Source organism: Lingula anatina, chromosome 10 (assembly GCF_051362555.1).
Source record: "Lingula anatina isolate TDL-2025a chromosome 10, LinAna3.0, whole genome shotgun sequence".
Taxonomy (NCBI): Eukaryota; Metazoa; Brachiopoda; class Lingulata; order Lingulida; family Lingulidae; genus Lingula; species Lingula anatina.
In genome coordinates, this window is record NC_141776.1 from 19546924 (window position 1) to 19568570 (window position 21647).

At 39.3% G+C, this 21647-nt stretch overlaps 2 protein-coding genes across 6 annotated transcripts in view; one reads left to right on the forward strand and one right to left on the reverse strand.

The window, feature by feature from the left end:
• Nucleotides 1-17844, reverse strand: part of LOC106175865 (GTPase-activating protein skywalker) — a 34137-nt gene extending 16293 nt beyond the window's left edge. For 3 of the 5 annotated variants that reach the window (XM_086996707.1, XM_086996706.1, XM_086996703.1), the window contains exons 1-2: nt 17663-17844; nt 1761-3223 (exon numbers count right to left, since the gene is read on the reverse strand). In XM_086996707.1, the coding sequence (XP_086852833.1) occupies nt 1761-2079 (319 nt within the window). In that variant the 5' untranslated portion in view covers nt 2080-3223; nt 17663-17844. Of the gene's footprint in view, nt 1-1760; nt 3224-3513; nt 3549-17443; nt 17621-17662 lie in introns of those variants that run through there. The other 2 variants (XM_086996704.1, XM_086996705.1) reach the window with 2 other exon arrangements.
• Nucleotides 17845-19046: 1202 nt separating this feature from the next.
• Nucleotides 19047-21288, forward strand: LOC106157302 (beta-1,3-galactosyltransferase 5). Its single transcript, XM_013532913.2, has one exon. It carries the CDS (start codon nt 19495-19497, stop codon nt 20383-20385), a length of 891 nt encoding a protein of 296 aa, XP_013388367.2. The 5' UTR covers nt 19047-19494; the 3' UTR covers nt 20386-21288.
• Nucleotides 21289-21647: the final 359 nt, after the last annotated feature.

Consider the following 21647-nt stretch of genomic DNA (forward strand, 5'->3'; position numbering starts at 1 on the left):
GAGAGAGATGACAGATCTGAGCCCACACCAGAATATTTGTTTCTTATTTAGAGAGGGGAGGGAGGAGATGACGGTTCTTAGCCCTCAGTAGAGAGGGTAGGGAATTCCTTTTGTGTTACGCGTGATTGACCTTATTTTTCGAGCATGATGCGTTACTGGTATTTGAGCCCAATATTCTGCGTGAAACGTGATTCAGGAACTTTTTTGTTCCGTGTTATTGGTATAAATTCATCAACGTGATTAGCGATTTACCCTTTTGAAATTGCTAACCAAAGGCCTGTATCTCAAAAATATAGTACAAGACAGAACATGTGTACTGGCAGACAGCCTTTCCTTTAAGATAAAGATAACTATTTAAACATGTATTTGTGAGTCCATCATTTGGAGTTCAGTGTCAGTGTGGAATACCTGTCAACATAATCTACTTTCTGCCAGTATATCACTGTAAACAACTTCTTTCACAGGTGGTTGAAATTCTAAAGATGTATTCTCAAAAGTAGATCTTTTTAAAATTCTGAATACAGTAGCTATTAAGAGAGCGGCCAAGTGATATTCACAGCTATGTGCCAAACAATTTTTAAACTACTAACCCTTCAGGTAATCTGGGTGTAAGACCTGGCTAGTGTTCTATAAAATTTTAACTTTTTTACCAGCTCGGTGCCTTTTCAAGTGAACAACTGCCTCCGGGGGGGCAAGTGCTTAATAACAGTGAGGCCAGCCACCTGAGCAAATTTCTAGGTCACTTATGAGTGTCACCTCTGAGCTACCAACTGATACGAGTTTAGGAGGGGAAATAAACCTGATGATATGCAGCACCCGTTAGCATGGAAGAGGCACCTACTAGTACATGTACAGTGCTCTTTGAATATCCAGGCACCAGCATAGGACACTGAGTCTTCTGACGTGTTATCAAAGAATCATTTCAAACTATTTTATTATACTTCTGACGCATGTGGCTATGCCTTGAAGATAACTAGTAGAATATCGGGAAATGGTTGACTTTTTTTAAAGTGAGTGCAATCAACCAATCAATCAATCTATCCACAGAGACAGGATGGGTAAAGACAAAATAAAGCATAATATGGATGATAAGATGATCCCTTCCCCCTCCCCAACTCACATACTCTCACAGCCTTTCAGTAGTAAAAAAGTAAGAATCCAGCTAATTTATGCACCTTCCTTTTCAAATCTTCTTCAGATGGAGGAAAATCCAACTATGATTCTTTTAGGAGTTTTGTTGCAGAAATCTCTCTCTCTTTCTCTCTCTCTCTTCTCTCTCTCACACACACACACACTAAATGTCTACATCTCGCTGTTAGCCCTGGGAATGTAGTAATTTCCATGATGATAACCATAAACAAAATTTATTTGCTGTTCAGGGTTCCATAAAACATCCTTACTCTACACTATATACAAGATACCGTGGTGAGCTAGCAAGTTTTCCACAAGTTTCCATTTAAATTATAACTATGTGAAATCTGCCCCTCGTCAGCATAAGGGCACCTCAGGTTTATACTGATTGACATGCAATTTCATCGTTACAATGTCTTTCCGTAAAGACTCTCCGCATAAAACAGCATGGCTCATGAGAACCAGTTTACTTCTCCAAATGCCCGAATTACAATTGAAGGTCCAGAGAACTGAGATAAATTTTCTTTGTGAAGCAAACAAGTTAATCTCTATAGGTGCAAAAAATCAATAAATAAATGAAAAATAAGTAAGAAAAAACAAGTTTTTAAAACAAAAGCATATCAACTCACCATGTCCAAAGATTTCGCCAACTGTCTCTTGGTACATCTGTCCCGGACTCTTATCAAGACCTTCGCACAGCGCCTGCCACAGTGAGGACCGAATAGCCTCGTTCGGTGACATGCGGCATGTCCGTAGGAAACTGCTGATCTTTTTGTTATCCCTGCCAGAATCACCTCCGAACAACTGATTGAACTCCTGCTCTAGTGTCAGGAGTTTTTTCTTCGGGGAAGCAGTGGCTTGAGCCATGGCGGCTCCGTCAACAACGGCAGGAATGCTGTCATGGCTGACAAACTCCGTGAATACGTCGCCATTCTGCTGTCCTTTCATGGTACAGATGTGGTAAGTTTTTTATAACGATCACTCTTCACCCGTGTCCAACTCGCAAAATCACTGTCCACGATTTTGAGATTGTAGTAATATCAGATGAGTTCAATGTTCTTGGAATGTTCAATCTGCGAACCACTTTGACCTGGGTTTCTACACCTACGTGCTGTAATACTCCTGTTAATGTCTTTGAAAAATTGGCACAAAGTAAATGTCACTGAGCTCTTGAGTGGTGACTTCAATATCACACTGCCAGATGCTACAACAAATGATCACTATGAGTGTAACAAATGACGTTTGCACAGCAAGGCTGCTTTTCTGAGTTTATTTTTTTTTTGCAGGTATTTGTCTTGAATTTCTTGGCACTAAAACAGTGTCGGTCTATCTAAGCCACAGTCAGAGCTGTGCTGAAATCATATTTACTGAGAAGATAATGCTTTTCTTTGAACAATATCTGTTACATAATTTATCAAGTAATGGATATGCTGTAATAAATTCCCCTGACGTCTCTCTCAAGCAAAAAACATATCGAATTCCTGAAGCAATGTTAGTGATGACTTTTTTGATTAATCAGTGTTATTTCATGTGTGTTGACTCAAGAGATGTCCGATTAATAAATTGTTCCCTAGAGGTCACTGCACATCAATACAATCTGGTGACAAGTTGGCTTGTCCCTGTGTAAGATGAATCAAGGCAAGTCTGTGTTCCAAAAATACTCCACAGAGGTCACTGTTCATCAAGAAGTGACAGCCTTGAAATTTTGTTGTCTGTAAAGTGACTAAATACAGAGAGAGAGAGAGAGACAATTCTTTGCCAAAAATTATATCCTAGAGGTCACTGTGCTTCAAGACAACCTTAAGAAGATAAAAGAGATCTCCTTTAGTGCTAATAATCTCTCCTAGAGGTCACTGTAAACCAAGAGAAGCTATGTAACATCCAGCAAGCAAACAAGTCTCCTGATCAGCTTGCAGCCTCGGGGCATTTCTGAAAAACTGAACATCTGGGGTCAGCTTCTTGTGTTACTGAATATCATTCTTCCACAGTGTCTCATTGATCTCAACTTCATGGGAAATATCCTGGCAGAATAGGAGTAGAAAAGACGTGAAAGGCGCCACCTGCAGGAGGAGATTACATTGTCCAATGGTCCCTGAAAAAGAGAAATGGAAATTGAGAGTTCTAAGCATTTTCTTAAATATTTCATTGATACTGAGATTTCTGTACAACTCTTCTTGTGCACAAGGCAATTTATTTATTTATTTTTTTTTTTGAATAATGGATGAGCCTTAAAATAATTGAAAAAATATCAAGAGAATTAGAAACAGAGAGAATGGATTGCCTCTCATTTAACTGCATAATCTTTCAAGATCCATCCCTTCTATTTCTAGTTTCCTGACCTTTTCTAACCGAGCCTTTTGTTCTGGAAAAAAGAAAAGCTACCTTCCGTCTCTGTCCCTTTCTGCAAAACCCCAACCCTACAATACAGAATGTGTGCACTGAAATCATTACAACAAGACCCTGGACAAGACAATATAACTATTACATTCCCGCATGCAGAACAATGATGCTGCAACTTCATGTGAGAGTTCATGTCAAGAATGAACAGACGAATAAAACACATGCACGCTAATGTGCATGCACACATATACAGTATTCTTTGACAGTGGATACAGCACGGATCACACTGATGTTATTTTTAAGACTGGAACGTAAATACCATGGACAAGACTCTATCATGTTGTCACATGCTGGAGAACATGTGGCAACATCATGGCGGCACTTGTATTCGAAGCACATGCTACATCCTGGTACCGATATACTGCACCTGCTTCTAAATTGAATTGTTATGCCAAGTGAAAGGTACAAAATGCAGGACGCCATTCAACCGCCTTCAGAAGACGCCAGACTGAGAGATAATTTATTTCACAGTGCAATAAAAAATTGTCGTAAGAACACATCTAATTTATTACTAGTTTGAATTTAACCAAAATTTCACCAAGGCCAAACTTTTTCAGCTATAAGGTTACCCCATACACTGGGGTGAACTCTATGTAATGACAGCAAGCTGACAGTTCATGATCTCCTAAGATAAAAGATTTAATGAGGTCAGACATGACAGGGGTGACGTTGATCTATGTCTGGGGGGGGGGGGGGGTAGCCAGGGGGTGACACAGGACTATCTAGAGCTGGTTACATGGGAGATCTATTATAAAGAGCACAAAACTTAGTTGAAACTTTTAGACCAAATATTTGGCAACCTAGTTTGCGATAAATCCAAATTAGTCTACTTCAACAAGATAAGAGACATGACCAATATTTTCCTTGTGATAAAACAGGCCAAACATCCCACTGAGGTCACAGAAGATCGAGATTTTAGATTTTAAAGTTTATACCTATTTTTGGGCTCGAGTTCTTATCTGGGTGAAGCGGGACACAGGGTCACCTCAGCTGTTCATCTGTCCCAGATATCTAGGTCAAGGTCACCTCAAAAAGCCACTTAATGCCTCTTAGCATGTTATCTGTGGTTAGGAAGATTTGGGTGACAGGGTTTCAGGGTGTGGGAATTCTTTAAACCTGGCCCAATGGGGCATCGCGTGGGTCAAGGACAGAAGAGACAGATGGCGCCAAGGCTTTCCCCAGAGAGTCCTCCAGCCGTCATTTGGACGGCCAAGGGACTTAAAAGATGGCCTATACTTTTAAAGACGACTGGACGGTTTATGAGATTTTTGGGAATGATGGTATAGTTTTAGTTGGACTCCCTGTTAATCAATGGTCAAGTAACATATCAATATTTTAGACTCCCTGTATCCCAAATCCTGGGTAAAACCCCCAGATGGCACTGACATGTGACCACTGACAGAGGGACAATATCCTTCAACTCTATGATTCATGACTGCTCAGATCTTAGTCCTGTGATGGTTCTGTTCGTGGGAAGGCACCTACAAGTCTCTCTCATCAACCTGAGTAAGACAGCCAAAATGTCATAACAAGACAAACAAGATTATTATACTTGCACAAATCAAAGCACATATTTCACGCAACTGTAGTTACAGTTCTGCACCATCAACCACCTGTGCCGTGGTCAATTATTCACGAAACTGGGACAGCTATTGATTTTTAATGCTTTTATCTCGTCTCCTCTATCTGTTTCCATATCCATAACTCAATTTCAATGGAAAAATCAAAGAAAAATAGATCTATTTAGAAATTGATAGGACACAATAGGTGTAATTTATACTAATTTTCTTTCTAACCAACCTACCGATATTCCCACAGAGACAGAGGAGTGAATTATGATAAAGTATGGTGGTCATATTTCTTGACGGAAAGACCCAAGCCCATATTTAACTATAATTTGGTACAAGGCTACCCCTGTCTGCAACTATCAACAAAATGCCACAACTCCTCTTGACCTTTTTTTTTTCTTTTCTTTTTTTTTTTTTTTTTGGGGGGGGGGGGGGGGGGGGGGGAGAGGGGGCGAGAGGGGAGAAAGAACACCCCTGATCTCAAAAGATTTTCACATATCTTACTATATATCACGTCATATCTACTAAGATCCAGATTCCTTTTCTTCTTACTGTATCTGCTTTTCTATTATCTTGTTACCCAAACGCTGAAATACCTTTTCCTGCATAACAATAGCTCTTTAATGGTAAAACTGAAGAATCAAACAGAACAGCTGTCTCTCTGTTCTCTGGGTGGCTCGTAGTGTAATAAATCAACCCATTTTTTCTTTCTCATTTTTCCTAGACTTGTCTTATCTTAATCTGGTTGTGATCTTCCGTGACAACCACAATTATGGTCTTATCAGTTTGCTGTGTGCACATGACACCAGTAAAAAAAAAAACATAATGTCATGTAATGTCAACTGTTATTTTCATTTCTCAGCATATCTTGATGTATACTCAGGCAGGCGGGGGGTTTGGTTCAAAAGAACTGGCACTAAGACTGGAAATGGCCTGCTTTTGTCCAAATTTTAACAAGAGACCATTCAGAACAGACAATCAGAGGATTAGCAGTAGTCAGCCCTCCTTCTTTTATGTACAGTAGCCAGTAGGGTTTGCCATATTTGATCCGTGGACTAGTAGAACCTCGGATCTTCTATTCTGAATGGCCTGTAAGCCCTGTGTCATTTCTCATGTTGAGTCTACTTATGGGGTAAAGAGGTCTATGAAAAAAAGCTCATAACTTTACAACCACCAGCATCCCATAATCCTGCTCAACTGCCAAGAAACCTTCCTTCTCAATGATGGATCATGTATAGCACTTAGACTAATAGCAAATCAAACTCTCGGTGTCAAGGAATAAAATATTAAGACCTTCTTTAGGAAATCTGTTGCTAAAATGAGAGGCAGCATTAAAAAATAATCAAGTAGCTGAATAAATCAAGTCAATCTCTCTTTTCTACTGATCCCTACTCTCTGCAATTTGGCTTTAACTTGAGCCATAAAAACCCATCTCCTGCAGCATCATTCCTGTATGTATATCTAACTCTCTTCAATAATTGGCTCTAATTTGAAGTTTGAATCAAAAAACATCTGCCCATCATTCCTGCATGTAACTCTCTTCAATCTGGCTTACATTTGAGGCTAAAACCAGTCTTCTGACACATTATTCCTCTCTCTCTCTCTCTCTCTCTCTCTCTCTCTCTCTCTCTCTCTCTCATTAAAGCCTGTTGTCTATCAAAATTCCTCTCATACAAAAGACAAAAACCGGTTAATTTCCTTTTCTCAGCAGTACTATTAGACATTACATCATGCTGGAAAAACTGGTTTAAAAAAAAATCATGGTGCTATATATTACATCCCAACTTATCAAGTCATTTCCTTTGAAATTTTATAGAGCTATATCCAAATATGATTCAATTTAGCTCTAACAACTGGAATTGGGTACTGTACCTGTTTCTAAACCCACCCCATACATGCACTTTGTGCCTGTCCATTCCACCCAACAAAAACCTTTTTTTTGTCCCACCTATCATAAATTGCTCAACTAAGCACACAGAGTGACTGCCAGAGTTAAAGTTGTGAATTAATGCAAAAACTCAGATCCCAACAAAAGTCATCAATGTCTAACTTGACAGTCATCAAGACTTTCATATTTTGTTCTCACATTACTGACAATACGTAGAAGGAACATATATTGTTCTATTGTAGTTTGGAGCGTCTGGAAATGTAAAACTTTTGTCCAATAAATTATTAAATATTGCTATAATTATTATAACAAAGGGATGGCACAGCAACATATTGCAATCAAGCACCATCTTTTTGATGTTGACTGAACAGAACTCTTGCTGAAAACAGTTAAGACATGGTTTTATTTATCTCATCAGCTTCACTCTTCTGGAGCTGAACATAAAAGCAGCCTTCTCCACTCCAGTCCCCAAAGACCTCACTTTTCAGTAATCTGACACAAAAAGCTTTTAGTGCCCCAATCCATACTTCTGTGGATTACATGGGCAGATTTTAACTGTTTCACACAAAATCCCACACAGATCTATAGCAAGTAAAGGCAAGTTTAGACTGGATTAACTGGCACACCTCTGACAATCTGACACAGATCTTAGGCAAGGCAAGTTTAGACTAGACGAACTGGTACACACTTTTTTGTAAATAGCTGTGCACGAAATGCATATATTTCTGTTGCCTAAAAAGGTATTGAGGTACAAGTAGTATCAAAGAATTGTCATCAGCTAAATTCTGGGCTCTCTTCCCAAAGAATTATGAGGAAATACTGACCATAGGCTTACAATGAGAGGGGAAAACTGACATCACAAAAAAAAGTGCTTAAGGACTACACCTGAGTAAAGCTGAATAAAATATGTATAAAATGTATGTAAGGACCTTGAGGCGACAGCTAGATCTGGTCATTGACTGCTCACCTGACTAAGGAGTGGTCAAAACTCCACATTAAAGATTTGGAAGGTCAGCTGGACATGGCTGTTTCACCCCTCCCCCAACCCTCCCCCCCCCCCCACCTCCTTTGGCCAATGACAAATATAACTGTGCTCAAAATGTATATTTATATAGTTCTGTTCCTTTACAAGATATTGAAAACTGGTCAGCACAAAAAAATAATGCAGAGACGAAACTTTTTGGCTTCCAAAATGTCAGAAATATGCCCACAGTTGGAAAAATGTCATTTCTGTTGTTTACAAGCAAAAACTCCACCCAAAATATCAGAAATCTGCTAATAGTCACAAAAATCTCATCCTTGACAATGAGAATCTTTATATTACAAGACTTACGCAGTGTGTTGGAGACAACTCAGTTGTGGTACAACTACTACTAGGATCTAAGTGTTGTCACCAGGTATATTCTGAACTCTTTTCCCAGAGATTTAGGAGGAAATACTATCTAGGATGCCCATTGCTGATCACTTGCAGCATCAAATATCTCATTCTTTAAAAAATTACAATCCAGGTATTTTTTCCTCCATTTCCTTGTATCCTACAATTTTATTTCCTCCACAGCACGTTAGACTACATTTCCATAATGACTTGGCTGCTTGAAACATCAGCACTACCTGGCTTATTCATACTTGGTTAACCACAATCTCAATCTTACTTTATAATTTTTTTTTCAGGAATGTAAACTAGAATGATAAACATCAATGTTGTTAAAAAACAATCTCTAACTGAAATCCTAACTTAAATAGTTTCATTTTTTATTTTTAAGACTGAAAACAGCCCCGACACACACACACACACACACAAACACACACACACACACACACACACATTTTTTTGACCGCCTTTCACTTATGCTCGCCATGACATAAGAATTTCAACATTTCCTGACCTCAAGCTAAAAATACATTTTGCCGACTCGAACAACTCCCACACAGGGTTTAGTCAGGCTGTCAACACAGGAAATTTTATCCAAATTAATTTCATCACTGACTTGCAAGACCGTTTGGTTCAATAATAAAAATCTGAAGAAGAAAAAAAAAAGAAAAAGAAAATCTAAAACTTAAGTAGACAGTCCAGAAGTTGCCTGGATGGAAAATAATATCCTAAAAGGCCAATCTGCTGTTTCATCATTCAACTCTCGTACCAGAAACTCCGATTTCATTAAAATCAATGCCGCAGTGGATGCTGCCTTGCCAGGTGCATTGATTTTTTCCCCTTATTTGTCTTCAAGAATGGAGATTGAAAAAGACTAACTGGAAGCAATAATATCAGCCGGATTACCATTCATCCTCGTCTGATTCCTAAAGCTGCATTTGCATAAAGAGGATTTTAAAAGCAGAAATGATTTTTATTCTTTGGCAAGACACCTTAATGGTAATGAGGATCTGCTATCCTCTAGATATTACTTGTACTTAGTGGAGTCCATAGCATGTAGCCAAACAATCAAGTAAGACCAATTGCAATCCTATTTGTAAACATCAAATGCGACAATGGCTCTATTCCCATAGATTTAAGATCGATCTATCCCCGAGGGGAGTCTCACTAGATTACTTTCAGTTAATCCGACTTAAATGTCCGTCCCGCCTACTACAAGCTGTAAGGGGGTAATTAACTTTTGTGTCTGCCCGGCTGACAGCTAGCGTGAACCCCCAGGGAGTTAGGTCGATCCAAAGTAGGTCGATCTAAACTATGGAAATGGGGTGTTATTTAGCATGTAGTTTCTGTAGCACCTAAAAAATTGCTCCATAGTAGTGTCCCAATGGAGGAAAAATGGGACTAGAACATGAACATATTGTTTATGAGTGCTATCAACTGAAGACTCCATGTGCTTGCCAAACTTACTTTATTCCCCGATATCACTACGCAGAGTGATTAGGTTGTAGTGTGCGTTAGGGTTATAGGTATATGTATATACGCATAACAAAGTAGTTCTATTTACATCTCCCCTTTTCTAGAAAGCTATAACAATTAAATTACTGGACTGCTGTAACTGTAGCTCAGTATTGCTAGCTCTAGATAGTCCCTTGATTTTGGCACTGTAACTTTTTACTGATTGTATTTCTAATGAATAACTTTGAGTGCTTTAAGTAAAGTCAATAATGAACAATCAACATTAACATCAAAGTCAAACAATCAACATTAACATCAAAGTCAACATTTTTTTTAAATGTTCAATGAAAGAAAAGTCTGTCCTCCTGAATGAATTTGATCTGACAGTAATTAACTGTGACAAATAAACAAACAGTCTCTGAATGATTGCAAACTTTGCAATGTTAACAGTCTCTTATATTCACAGTCTTTAGTGTATTCTCAACAGTCTCTGAAGTCACTTTCAACAGTCTCTAATTTTAGTGTATTCTCAACAGTCTCTGAATTAACTTTCAACAGTCTCTAATTTTAGTGTATTCTCAACAGTCTCTGTTTTCACTTTCAACAGTTTGTCAATTACAGTCTGTCTGATCCTTTCCTTTCCCAGAAGGTAAAGTAAAAAGAATGTCACTGAAAATGTTGCATAACTTAGTGCTTTCCTGCACTGGCACTCTGAAATAACAATACATAACAAACACAAATGAATGTCAGTCCTCATGTATGGTTTATTCCTCTATCAGTCTTTTGGGTGGTCTTATAACTCTCCCACTTCTCGTAATTTTCGCACTGTCCTGATTATCTGGTTTCATTTCTCCTGAATCTGGTGATAATTTGTGCTGGTCTGGCATTTTTAGGATGTGTCTTCTGTTCCTGCGAAGTTCACTGCCGTCATCACACTGGACATTGTAAGATCTCGGGGCCGTTTCCTTGGTGATTATCCCTGGTTTGTTGTAACCTGTTTTGCTTTCCAGCATGACTCTGTCACCTGGTTGCAATGCTGGGAGTGGTTTAGCTGTCTTGTCATATGTGTTTTTCTGCTGTAATCTCCTTTCTGAAAGGCGGTGTGTGATTATCTCTGGGTCGAGTATTTTCTGAGCTAGTAATGATTCATCTATAGGTATGTCACTTTTGGTGCGACGTGCCATCATCCTCTGGGCCGCTGTTCCAAGCACTGGGTCTCTTGGTACATTTCTGCTATTGAGCAGGTTTAAATAAGGGTCACTGCCTTCACGTGCACTTTTCTCTAGAAGCGCTTTTGCTGCCTGTACTGCTCTTTCTGCCAATCCATTACTAGACGGAAAATGGGGGCTACTGGTTACATGGTTGAATTTCCAAGCTTGGCTGAATTCCTTGAATTCTCTGGCACTGAATTGTGGACCATTGTCAGAAATGAGGATGTCTGGAATGCCAAATCTTGCAAAATGCGACTTAAGTTTTTTTATAACTGTTGCACTGGCTGTACTGTTCCCTAGGGTATTGACTTCATACCAGCTAGTGTACGAGTCCACTGTTACCATGTAGTTTACACCTCTCCACTCGAATAAATCTGTAGCCACAATAGACCATGGTCTGGTCGGTACTGGGTAAGACATAAGTGGTTCTTTCTGCTGGTGCTTTTTCATAGACAGGCACACGGTACAGTTTTCTACAATACTGTCAATGTCTTTCATCATGCTGGGCCAATACATTATGTCTTTTGCCCTTGACTTTGTTGCTTGACAGCCTCCGTGTCCTCTGTGTGCTTTCAATGCATATTCATGCTGTAAAGTTGCTGGTACGATGATCCGGCTTCCTTTCAGCACTACACCTTGATCAACTATGATCTCATCTCGGAATGCGAAATATTGTCTCAAATCTGGGTCACAGTTCTTTTCACTTTTAGGCCATCCCTCATGAACTGCATTGCATACTTTCTTCAGTATAGGGTCCTTGGCTGTGGCTGCTTTTAGCTCTTCCATCCTGTAGTCTGCGACAGGGATTATGGACAGAACTTCCACGTCACTGCTCTCAGTTTCATACTTGCCTTCATTCAAGTATGCCCTTGACAGTGTATCAGCAACCAACAAATCTTTCCCTTTCTTGTATACCAGTCTGATGCGGTATGGTTGCAGCTGTAGTAGCATTCGTTGCAGTCTTGCTGGGGCACTTGCTAGTGGCTTTTTCCATATGGAGATCAGTGGTTGGTGGTCAGTTTCAATGGTTATGTCCTTGCCATATATATAATCTCGGAATTTTGCGCATGCAAAAACTACTGCGAGAAGTTCCTTCTCAATTTGGGCATAGCGTTTCTCTGCGACTGACATTGCTCTGGATGCATATGCCACTGGTTTCCCATTCTGTAGACATGCAGCTCCTAAGCCTGCTTGTGAAGCATCACAGGTCAGCGTGACTTCCTTGGAAACATCATAGTATGCTAAACAGGAATCCTGACTTATCTCCTGCTTGATTGCTTCTAAGGCTGTGTCATGTGCATGGTTCCAAACAAATGAGTTATCTTTGCGTAGAAGTTCATTAAGTGGTGCGCACTTCTCACTAAGCTGTGGAATGAACTTGGACAGGTACTTGGTCATACCTAGAAAACGTAACAACTCTGTCTTGTCTCTGGGTTTGGGCATCTCCTGGATTGCTCTGACCTTCTCTGGGTCTGGTTTGAGACCATCAGCTGTGAATGTGTGTCCCACATAGTTCACACTGGTCATCTTGTATCTGCACTTGGATGCGTTGAGTTTTATGTTGATTTCTTTCAACTTCTGAAGAACTGCTCTCAAATTCTTGTCGTGTTCCTCTTCTGTTGCGCCTGACACTAGGATGTCATCCATTATTATTTTACATGGCAGCCCGTTCATCAAGTTTTCTATGGCTTGCTGGTATACTTCTGATGCTGAGCTGATTCCCATTGGCAGTCGTAGGTATCTGTAGCGACCGAATGGTGTACCAAATGTGGTCAGGTAAGAAGATTCTTCTTCTAATGGAATGCAGTAAAAGGCTTGCTTGGCATCTAAAACAGTGAAGTAATGCGCATTGGGCATATCACTTATGATTTCATCCACGGTTCTCATGGGGTACCTGGGACGCTTGATTGCCTTGTTAAGGTCACCTGGATCAATGCATATCCTTATTGTGTCCGTGTTTTTCTTCGTGGTTACCACCATTGCTGAAACCCAATCTGTAGGTTTGGTCACCTTGGCTATGATTCCTTGGCTTTCCATTCTTCTTAGTTCCTGCTTGACCTTGTCTTTAACAGCAACAGGTAGCTTGCGTACTGGCCTGACTACTGGTGTCACTTGGGAGTCAACTGTAATCTTGTACTTCACAGGTAGTTGTCCCAACCTTTGGTCAAAAATATCTGGGAATTCTGCAAACATGTCTGGAGTGGTATTCACGCTGTACACACTTTCTCCCAGTTGTAACAGCTTCAGCTTCATACAGTCTGGTAGTCCTAATAATGTCTGGACATTGGCATCAATGACATTGAATTTAATGTCATGTGTTTCACCTCTGTGTTCACAGGGTAAAATGGCACTTCCCACTGGAGTTATGGCATCTCCAGTAAAGCCAATAAGTTTCATTTTGTCTGCTGTGTTGATGCTTTCTCTGTCTCGAAGCATATCAAACGTTGCTAGGCTCATTACATTGCATTTAGCTCCTGTGTCAATTTTGACTTCTGTGCTCACATCATGGACTAGAAATTTTACATGTAAATCTTTCTTTGCTGCGTGTGGGCTATGCACTGAGTCAATTTTAAGTAAATCTGCTTCAGTGTCACTGCAAGAGTCAGTGTTAACTTCTCTAATGACCTTGTGTGTACGGGGTGATTTACTTTTCTGTGACTGGCTTCTACATGCAACTTGAAAATGATTGAGCTTACCGCACTTGTGGCAACTTTTACCATAAGCTGGGCACTTTCCTTTGGCGTGACTACTGCTGCAGTTTCTGCATTTGGCCGTCTCACTTGCTTGTGATCTGCCATGGCTAAAAGTCTGTCGTGGCTTCTGTGCCTTCTTTTTGTTGACTAGATGCACTGTCACTGGATTCTGCTGTTGCATTTGCTTGGCGTCGACCTCGGAGCACTCGTGAATTTGACAAATGTGCACCGCTTTTGTAAGTGTGAGGTTATTCTCTCTCAACAACACCTTTCTGGTATTCTCATGTTTTATACCGATGACTATTCTGTCTCGTAACATGTCTTCCTCAAGGTTACCATAGTTGCAGCTTTTGATTTTGTGTTTCAGGTCAGCTAAAAATGACTGAAATCGCTCGCCATCTTGTTGCGCGCGTAAATTAAATCTGTATCGTTCAAGTATAACGTTGGTTCTGGGATTACAAATCTCACTGAACTTGGCCTTTAAAATGTCTGGATCTTCCTTGTCTTCATCGTCATTGAATGTAAATGATTCAAATTTTTCGATAGCATCGCTACCGGCGAGATTTAATAGCATGTACGCTTTTTGCTTTGGCGTTTTCTCGCTATAGCAAGCTCCAACATATATATCGTACTCACGCACGAAAGTTTTCCAGTTCTGTTCTACGTTTCCTTCGAATGACAAAGGAGTAGGTTTTCTGAGTCCTTCCGCCATAATTTAAAATACTTTTTCAGTCAGCGGGTTTCCTACAAACAGGTAAATAATCCCGATTCTGACACCATGTTTATGAGTGCTATCAACTGAAGACTCCATGTGCTTGCCAAACTTACTTTATTTCCCGATATCACTACGCAGAGTGATTAGGTTGTAGTGTGCGTTAGGGTTATAGGTATATGTATATACGCATAACAAAGTAGTTCTATTTACACATATAAATGCTATGCATAGTTCTTTTGAATTCAGCTTTATACCATGCATTTCTTCTTAGATGATCTCGCCATGCGTGAATGCAAGCAATAACTGCTACAGGACATACTATACCTTGCTGGTTATACTCTGATAACAAGGACAAACGGAAAAAAATATATTTGATGGGAGATGAGAGCCAGAACTAAGCAAGCCTTCTGTCCTGTCTGTCTGGACTAATGATACAACAGAAATCAGTAATCAATTGGGAATAAATGGGGAATTCATTAGGCCTCAGGGAATGGTACTGTGACGTACTTGAGCCTGAGCCTTAACGGGGAAAATAAACCTGGAGAGACTAAGCTGAATCTCTCTCTCTCTCTCTCTCTCTCTCTCTCTCTCTCTCTCACACACACACACACACGCACACATATTCTCTCCCTCTCTCTCTCTCTCTCACACACACACACACACACACATTTTCTTTTTTTCTCTCTCTTACACACACACAAACACATGCATGCAAACATTTTTCTCCTCTCTCTCTCAAACACACACACACACATTCTCTCTCTCTCTCTTTCTCTTTTTCACACACACACACACATGCAAACGTTTTTTTTTTGCTTCTCTCTCTCTCTCTCTCTCTCTCTCTCTCTCACAAACACACACTTTTTCCCTTATATCAGTAGTCATGACCGAATACCAATTTCTTTGATACATGCAAGTTCCTTGTTCATTTTCAGCAGAAAAAAAAAAAAAAAAAACAGACTGTTCACAGCAAGAGGTTTAATTCCCTATAAAACACAGCACTGTGGCTCCTGTAGTGCTGTGAATAACACAAAGTTCTGAACCAAACTGACACCAGAATCAATATGTGAAGCAAGCACAATGGAGGCTGGACAGCCGTTCCTGCCAAAGTATGTCTGCAAACAGGGGTCATGACCACAACGGCCAGTAACATGGCAGGTCCATAAAGGGCCATTAATATGCTGTCTGTTAACCTGTGGAATATATTGCTATTTATTCATATATACTCAGTCAGTAAGGATATGAAAAATAATTCTTTTATAATATTCACTAGACTATGAGGCAGTGGATCCTACTTAAATCTATTTTAACTGATGTGCTATAAGCTTTTTAAGCAGGCTGCAGTACATTTAACAATTATTATTAACTTCACTTAACTATTTTTTAAAGGTTCTTCTTATCAAATAAGCTTTTAAAAAACCTACAACAACATCTGACAGACTTGAGTTCAACAGTTTAATATATAGATCTTTGATCATTCACCTAAGGGCCATACATTTTTTCTTGATTCATTACAAAAATTCTTGTGTCTGGACAGAAGAATGTAAGTTCCACATGGGATGTACAGAATACTGAAGGGCAAAAGTCTTCAGGAACATTTTGTTTTGAAAATCCACAATTTCCACATTCTGAAACGGAGGCTGCATTTCTGGTCTGGTTATTATGACTGCACTCATCACATACTACTTCAGATGTCTAATCATGAGCTAATCTAATCAACTGGGTGTCCCACAACTGTGCAAAGTCCCATGTCATGTTCGATTATCAATAATATCAGTCATAATCCAATACTCATAGTCATAGGGGCCCCTTCAGAATGCCTTAGAAGGCATTCACAAAGATTTAGATTGATCTTACTAGATGGACCTAACTCCCTGGGGGTTCACGCCAAATTGCAGTCAGCCAATTGCGCACGAAGTTAATTACCCTCTTACAGCTTGTAGTAGGCAGGACGGACATTTAAGTCGGATTATCTGACAGTAATCTAGTGAGACTCCCCACAGGGATAGATCGATCTAAAATCTATGGGAATGGGGTCTTAAACACCTTCTCCTGACATTGAGTAGAATAAAAGAATAGAAGGTGAGCTGGTGATTATTTGTTGGAAACAAAAGGAGGTGTGTAAGTCTGGTAATCTGATTGCATTCAGCAAGAGCCCCCCCCTGGAGTTAGTGTGCAGTACTTGGCTACTGGGACCTAAGTCATTCTAACCAGCCGCATAGATCTAAGAGTTCGACAGGTTACCAAAAAACTGGCTACAGCCCAGCCAGCTCCCAAGACTACAATTTGCCCAAGGATAAAAGGATTGAACCTGACATCCTGAAGAAACAAGATCGACCTGCTTTACACTTTATACTGACTTACACCCCATTCTCATAGATTAGATCGACCTACATTGGATCGACCTAACTCCCTGGGGGTTCACGCTAAATAGCTGTCAGCCGGGCGGACACGAAAGTTAATTACCCCTTAAAGCTTGTAGTAGGCGGGGACGGACACTTAAGGGGGATTATCTGACAGTAATCTAGTGAGACTCCCCGCGGTGATAGATCGATCTAAAAGTTGTGAGAACAGAGCCTTACACTCCTAATGGTTAATACCACATCAGCAGCTCTGTAGGGTATGTGACGCTGAGAATTATCATCCATTATTCCTACTACATCTGACTAACAATGTTACTTAGATTACATCATTGATCAGCAATAATTGCCAACTGTCACAGCTATTACATCTATCATAGGGATGACTCACAGAAGGTATACTGGGGAAAAACTTATTTCTTTAGCTTGAGCAGAGTGTGCCTGGTGGAAAATATTGTAATTTCATAGAGTTTTGCATAAGGGGAAAATGTTTAGGGTGTTATCACATATATGGAAGATAAGTCAAATAGACATTTCGTCATAACCGAATTTAACAGTAAAATGCTAACAATTACTAAAAAAAAAATAGGATTAGGAATCTCTAAAAAAAACAACAAATAGAAAAAAAAACAGGAAGAAAATTCACTCACCTCAATCCTGTTTGCCCCGAATAATACATTAATGACATTGTTATAGAACTATATTCCTTGTAACCCATACCTCGCGTAAATATTAGAGTGCCAAGGTGATTTTAATTTCTTTAAAATTTGCCTCTTCCTTCATTCTCCCTCTCGTCTCGTGACAATGACACAACGCAACACCCACCCGCTTCTAAGGCTAAAACAAGACGTGACAACACTCTAACTCACGTGCAGAACTTTCTGTCCTCCAAATACGGGATTTAACTCTCCTGGATTGTTCCGTTGACTAGCTTTGTGTACTGCAGCCCAATGAACTTGAGTTAAATAGTGTACAGTCGCAGGAAAACCGAATCGATTCTTTCAATAAACTCACGAGTGTTTACGGCGCCATGATGAACTGTCGCAATGCATTCTGGGACTTGACATTCAACTTGAATAATAATTATAAATAGGCCCAGCATTTAACGCTATTTAGAAAACCAGCCTTAGTTATAAAGCCATATTTTTATTTAAAGTTTTGCTTTGAAAAATGAAATCTGATCTAATAAACTTTTTTTGCAATGTAAATCGTCTTGATATCTATTTATTTGCGACTTTTTGTGCTCTCTCCAAAGACAGGCTGAAAAAAAAATCTAGCGCAGTGCTGACGTCTTTCGGTAAACTTGGAAAGCACATAGATGCACAACTATAGCAATAGCAATAGGGGACAATCGAATAAACTGACAGGTGTAAGATCTCGGACATAAAATCGAATTATAGACATTATTGGAAAAATGGAAATTACTGCTGACGGTGGTCTGAGAATCAAGGATCACCAAAACTTAAATCATTATTAAATATATTCTAAGAAGGAATCAGAATTTTACAGTGGTCATATTAGATTTTATCTGCAACAGCGAAAATAATAGGTCTAATTTTCAAAAAGGTCTATTTTTGTAATGTTTAGGATACGTTCATCCCACTCCAAAAGACAGGGTGAATATATTAGTTTACAAGCGGCGACTCTCTGTGAGCAAAGAATAGACACATTTTCTTTTGTTCTTTTTTTAACTTTTGAATTCTCTCTCTCTCTCTCTCTCTCTCTCTCTCTCTCTCATTCAATTATTTGATAAATTATTCAACAAAGGCGTACAAAAGAAATGTCTGGATGTCTCGGCAAGGCTGTCATTATAGGACCGGATATAGTAATAATCAAGGCAGACGCGTCAGACTATAAATCATCAAAAAGATTTAGAAATAGTCAAACTTCTTCCTGGTGCGTCATTTCTACCTCTTTTTTATTTCAGTCACGTCGGGGACTCCCAATGACCTTTATTTAAAAGACCTGAATAAAAAGAGTATTTGTTACTTAATAAAATTATCTAGACATTAATGTGACAATTATTTGCATTAACTTGTTTTTTAAACCTTTTTTTTTTCTGAATTGTTGGTATTTGGTAATTCTCTTAGTTATACTACTTGAAACTATATGCTGGCATTTGGTTGGTTTTTGTGACAAAAATTGACTTTGTATGCATCTTTAAATATGAGTTTTTGCCGGATAAATCCTGGCTTGGAAGGCTTTGAATCGAAATTAAAACATTATTTTACATTATTGCATATTTCAGTTAAAGCTGTCCTTTGCCTGGCGTTGTGTAGAATTCAAAAATGCTGGTGATTATGCGATTACTTTGGAAACAACAGGAGGCGTGTTAATCTGTTAGGTTGCATTCTGCGGGAGTCCACCCAAAGTTGGATTGATATACGTGGAACGATCGTTTTATTGGGAATGAGCCCATGGATAACATTGTAACAGCTGCTTCAACACATCTTAGATAACAACACGTCATCGACTTGACAGTGTACAGTATCTTTACAAATACAGCATGAGCTGACGGAGAAGAAAGGAACTCCGTAGGCAGCATGGGATTCAGACGAGTTAAAGGCGTTTTGACTGTGACGATTTTGATATCTTTTGCCATATTCGTTATAGTTGAACTAACGCGTTCACGTAGCCAAGAAAGGAAGGATTTATTTCTTCACAAAAAGAGTTATAACTTTACTATTAACAATCCTAGAGCATGCCACACCAAGGGGTGTTTTTACTGGTTATTGTAGTGACTCAACCTCAGAACTTCCAGCAGCGTTCTCTGTTCCGTCAAACGTGGGGTTCCAGAACGCAGTACAAAGACGAGCAAATCCGTACGTTGTTTTTAGCAGGAAGAAGCCCAAACTTCTCAGTCCAATTCGCACTGAAGGCGGAAAACGACAAGTATGAAGACATTATCCAAGCCGACTTTGAGGACTGTTACCTTAATTTGACACTAAAAATGGTCTTGGCGTTGCGTTGGACAGTGTGGTACTGCCCCAATGCTCTTTACATCTTGAAAACAGATGACGATATGATTGTCCGGTACGACAAACTTGCTGAATATCTGTATAATCTGCCGTGGAAACCGATGCCAAGACTGTACATGGGGTTTTTGTTGGTAAACAAGGTACCTAAAAGATCTAAAGACCATAAGTGGTACACAAGCTATGAAGAATGGCCCGAAGAGCACTTTCCAACGTACATTTCAGGACCAGCGTATGTGATGGGCCGTGGCGCCGTGAAAGGGCTTTATTCCTCCGCCTTGGAAACACCTCTCTTTAAATTTGAGGACCTTTTCATGGGGATATGCGCGAGGAAAGCTAACTTAACACTCAGCCATAACGATGAAATGCCAGACAGACGCATGGGGGACCGTTACACGTATTGCCTATACGATGGATTTATCACCATTCACCACGCTGCTGTTAACCTGAGTTTGCGATATTGGGAAGAACTTCATTCGGCTCAGCGTCCGATCTGTAATATCACCGGATGGGAGGCGTTACGTATTGAAAGACAGAAAGAAAGAGAGAAAGAAAGAAAAGAGAAAAAGACACCCAACCCTTTAGGACATTACTTAAAATGGTTCTCAATGTTCTAAATTGCTGTTTTATGTCTTACAGTACAACTTGGTATTTTTAATCAAAGGGCGACAGGTTGCTCACATGCAAATAAATGCAATGCGGGTACATTGGAAGGAATACATATAAACATATGAAACCAACACGCATATATATTTTTCTATAAGAGAACTCTGATTGCGCTATTCAGGTACTACAGACATACCTCAACAGTTGCTCTACATGAACGTTTATCTTCATATATAATATCAATGACAAAATATAAAAAAGGTCTTTCTTTAGTGATGAAAAATGCTATTCTGAGCTCATAGGACAAGTGAAAGCTAAAGTAAACGCAGGTTTTCATTCTTCGTTGTGGTACAATTGTTGTTTCTTTTCTAGGCCAGTTTATACGAGTGCTATGAATACTCTTGCTTAAAATAATGGAATATTTCAAAAGAATATTGCATATGCTATTTTAATGGGTTTAATGTTAAACTCCCTAAAAGATAATATTTTCAAACATGTCCTCTATTAACTCATATTGACAGCCACAAAAAATGAACGCTAACATGATCGGAGAAAAAATTCATTATTCTTCTATGCTTGTCAATTAAGTCTTATGATGCAGGTAGAGTGATAATAATTATCAAGTAAAATCAACTTGCCACGACAAATTGAAAAAAAAGGCGGGCTCAATGAATTTGGTAGATTTGTCCTCCAGTTACTGGACACTTACTTGGACCGACAAGCTCTTGGATCTTGTTGGCTTGAATGGCCGGTGGGCTAAAACGTGCCTGGCGTGAACTCTTTACATGTTAGTTATGCTTTATTATATTCGTTAATATTCTTCCATGCTAGTTAACATTAGTTCAAGTAGCAACGGAGTTAGAATTATGAATAACATGCTTGTGATTTTTTTTTCAAAAGCAGTGCTAAACCACTATACGACTTAAAAAGAAATTTTATCTTAATTCATGCTGTTTTGATTTTTCAAATTTCAGTTGAAGCTGCTCATTGATTATCTTAGTTCCCCTTCTCGTGCTGTTTTATACTTCTTTCCATTCGTACAAGAAAATATATGGAGCTTATATAATTAGACGGAAGAGAAAAAAGAAGCGGGCTAAAAACTAAGCGTTTTCTTTCTTTCATCTTTAACATTATGTCAGAATGAAGTGATTTAGGAAATGAGTTGCCAGTGTATTAGTCCAATTCAATATCATTTAAAGACCCGCAGAGACGCGTAGAAGTTAAAGACTCGTTTATCTGACACAGAGGTAAAGAACGCCAGTCGCCGCGTAAT

Coding starts and splice junctions, on each gene's coding strand:
- LOC106157302 (XM_013532913.2), top strand. CDS start 19,495: ATGCCACACCAAGGGGTGTTTTTACTGGTTATTGTAGTGACTCAACCT.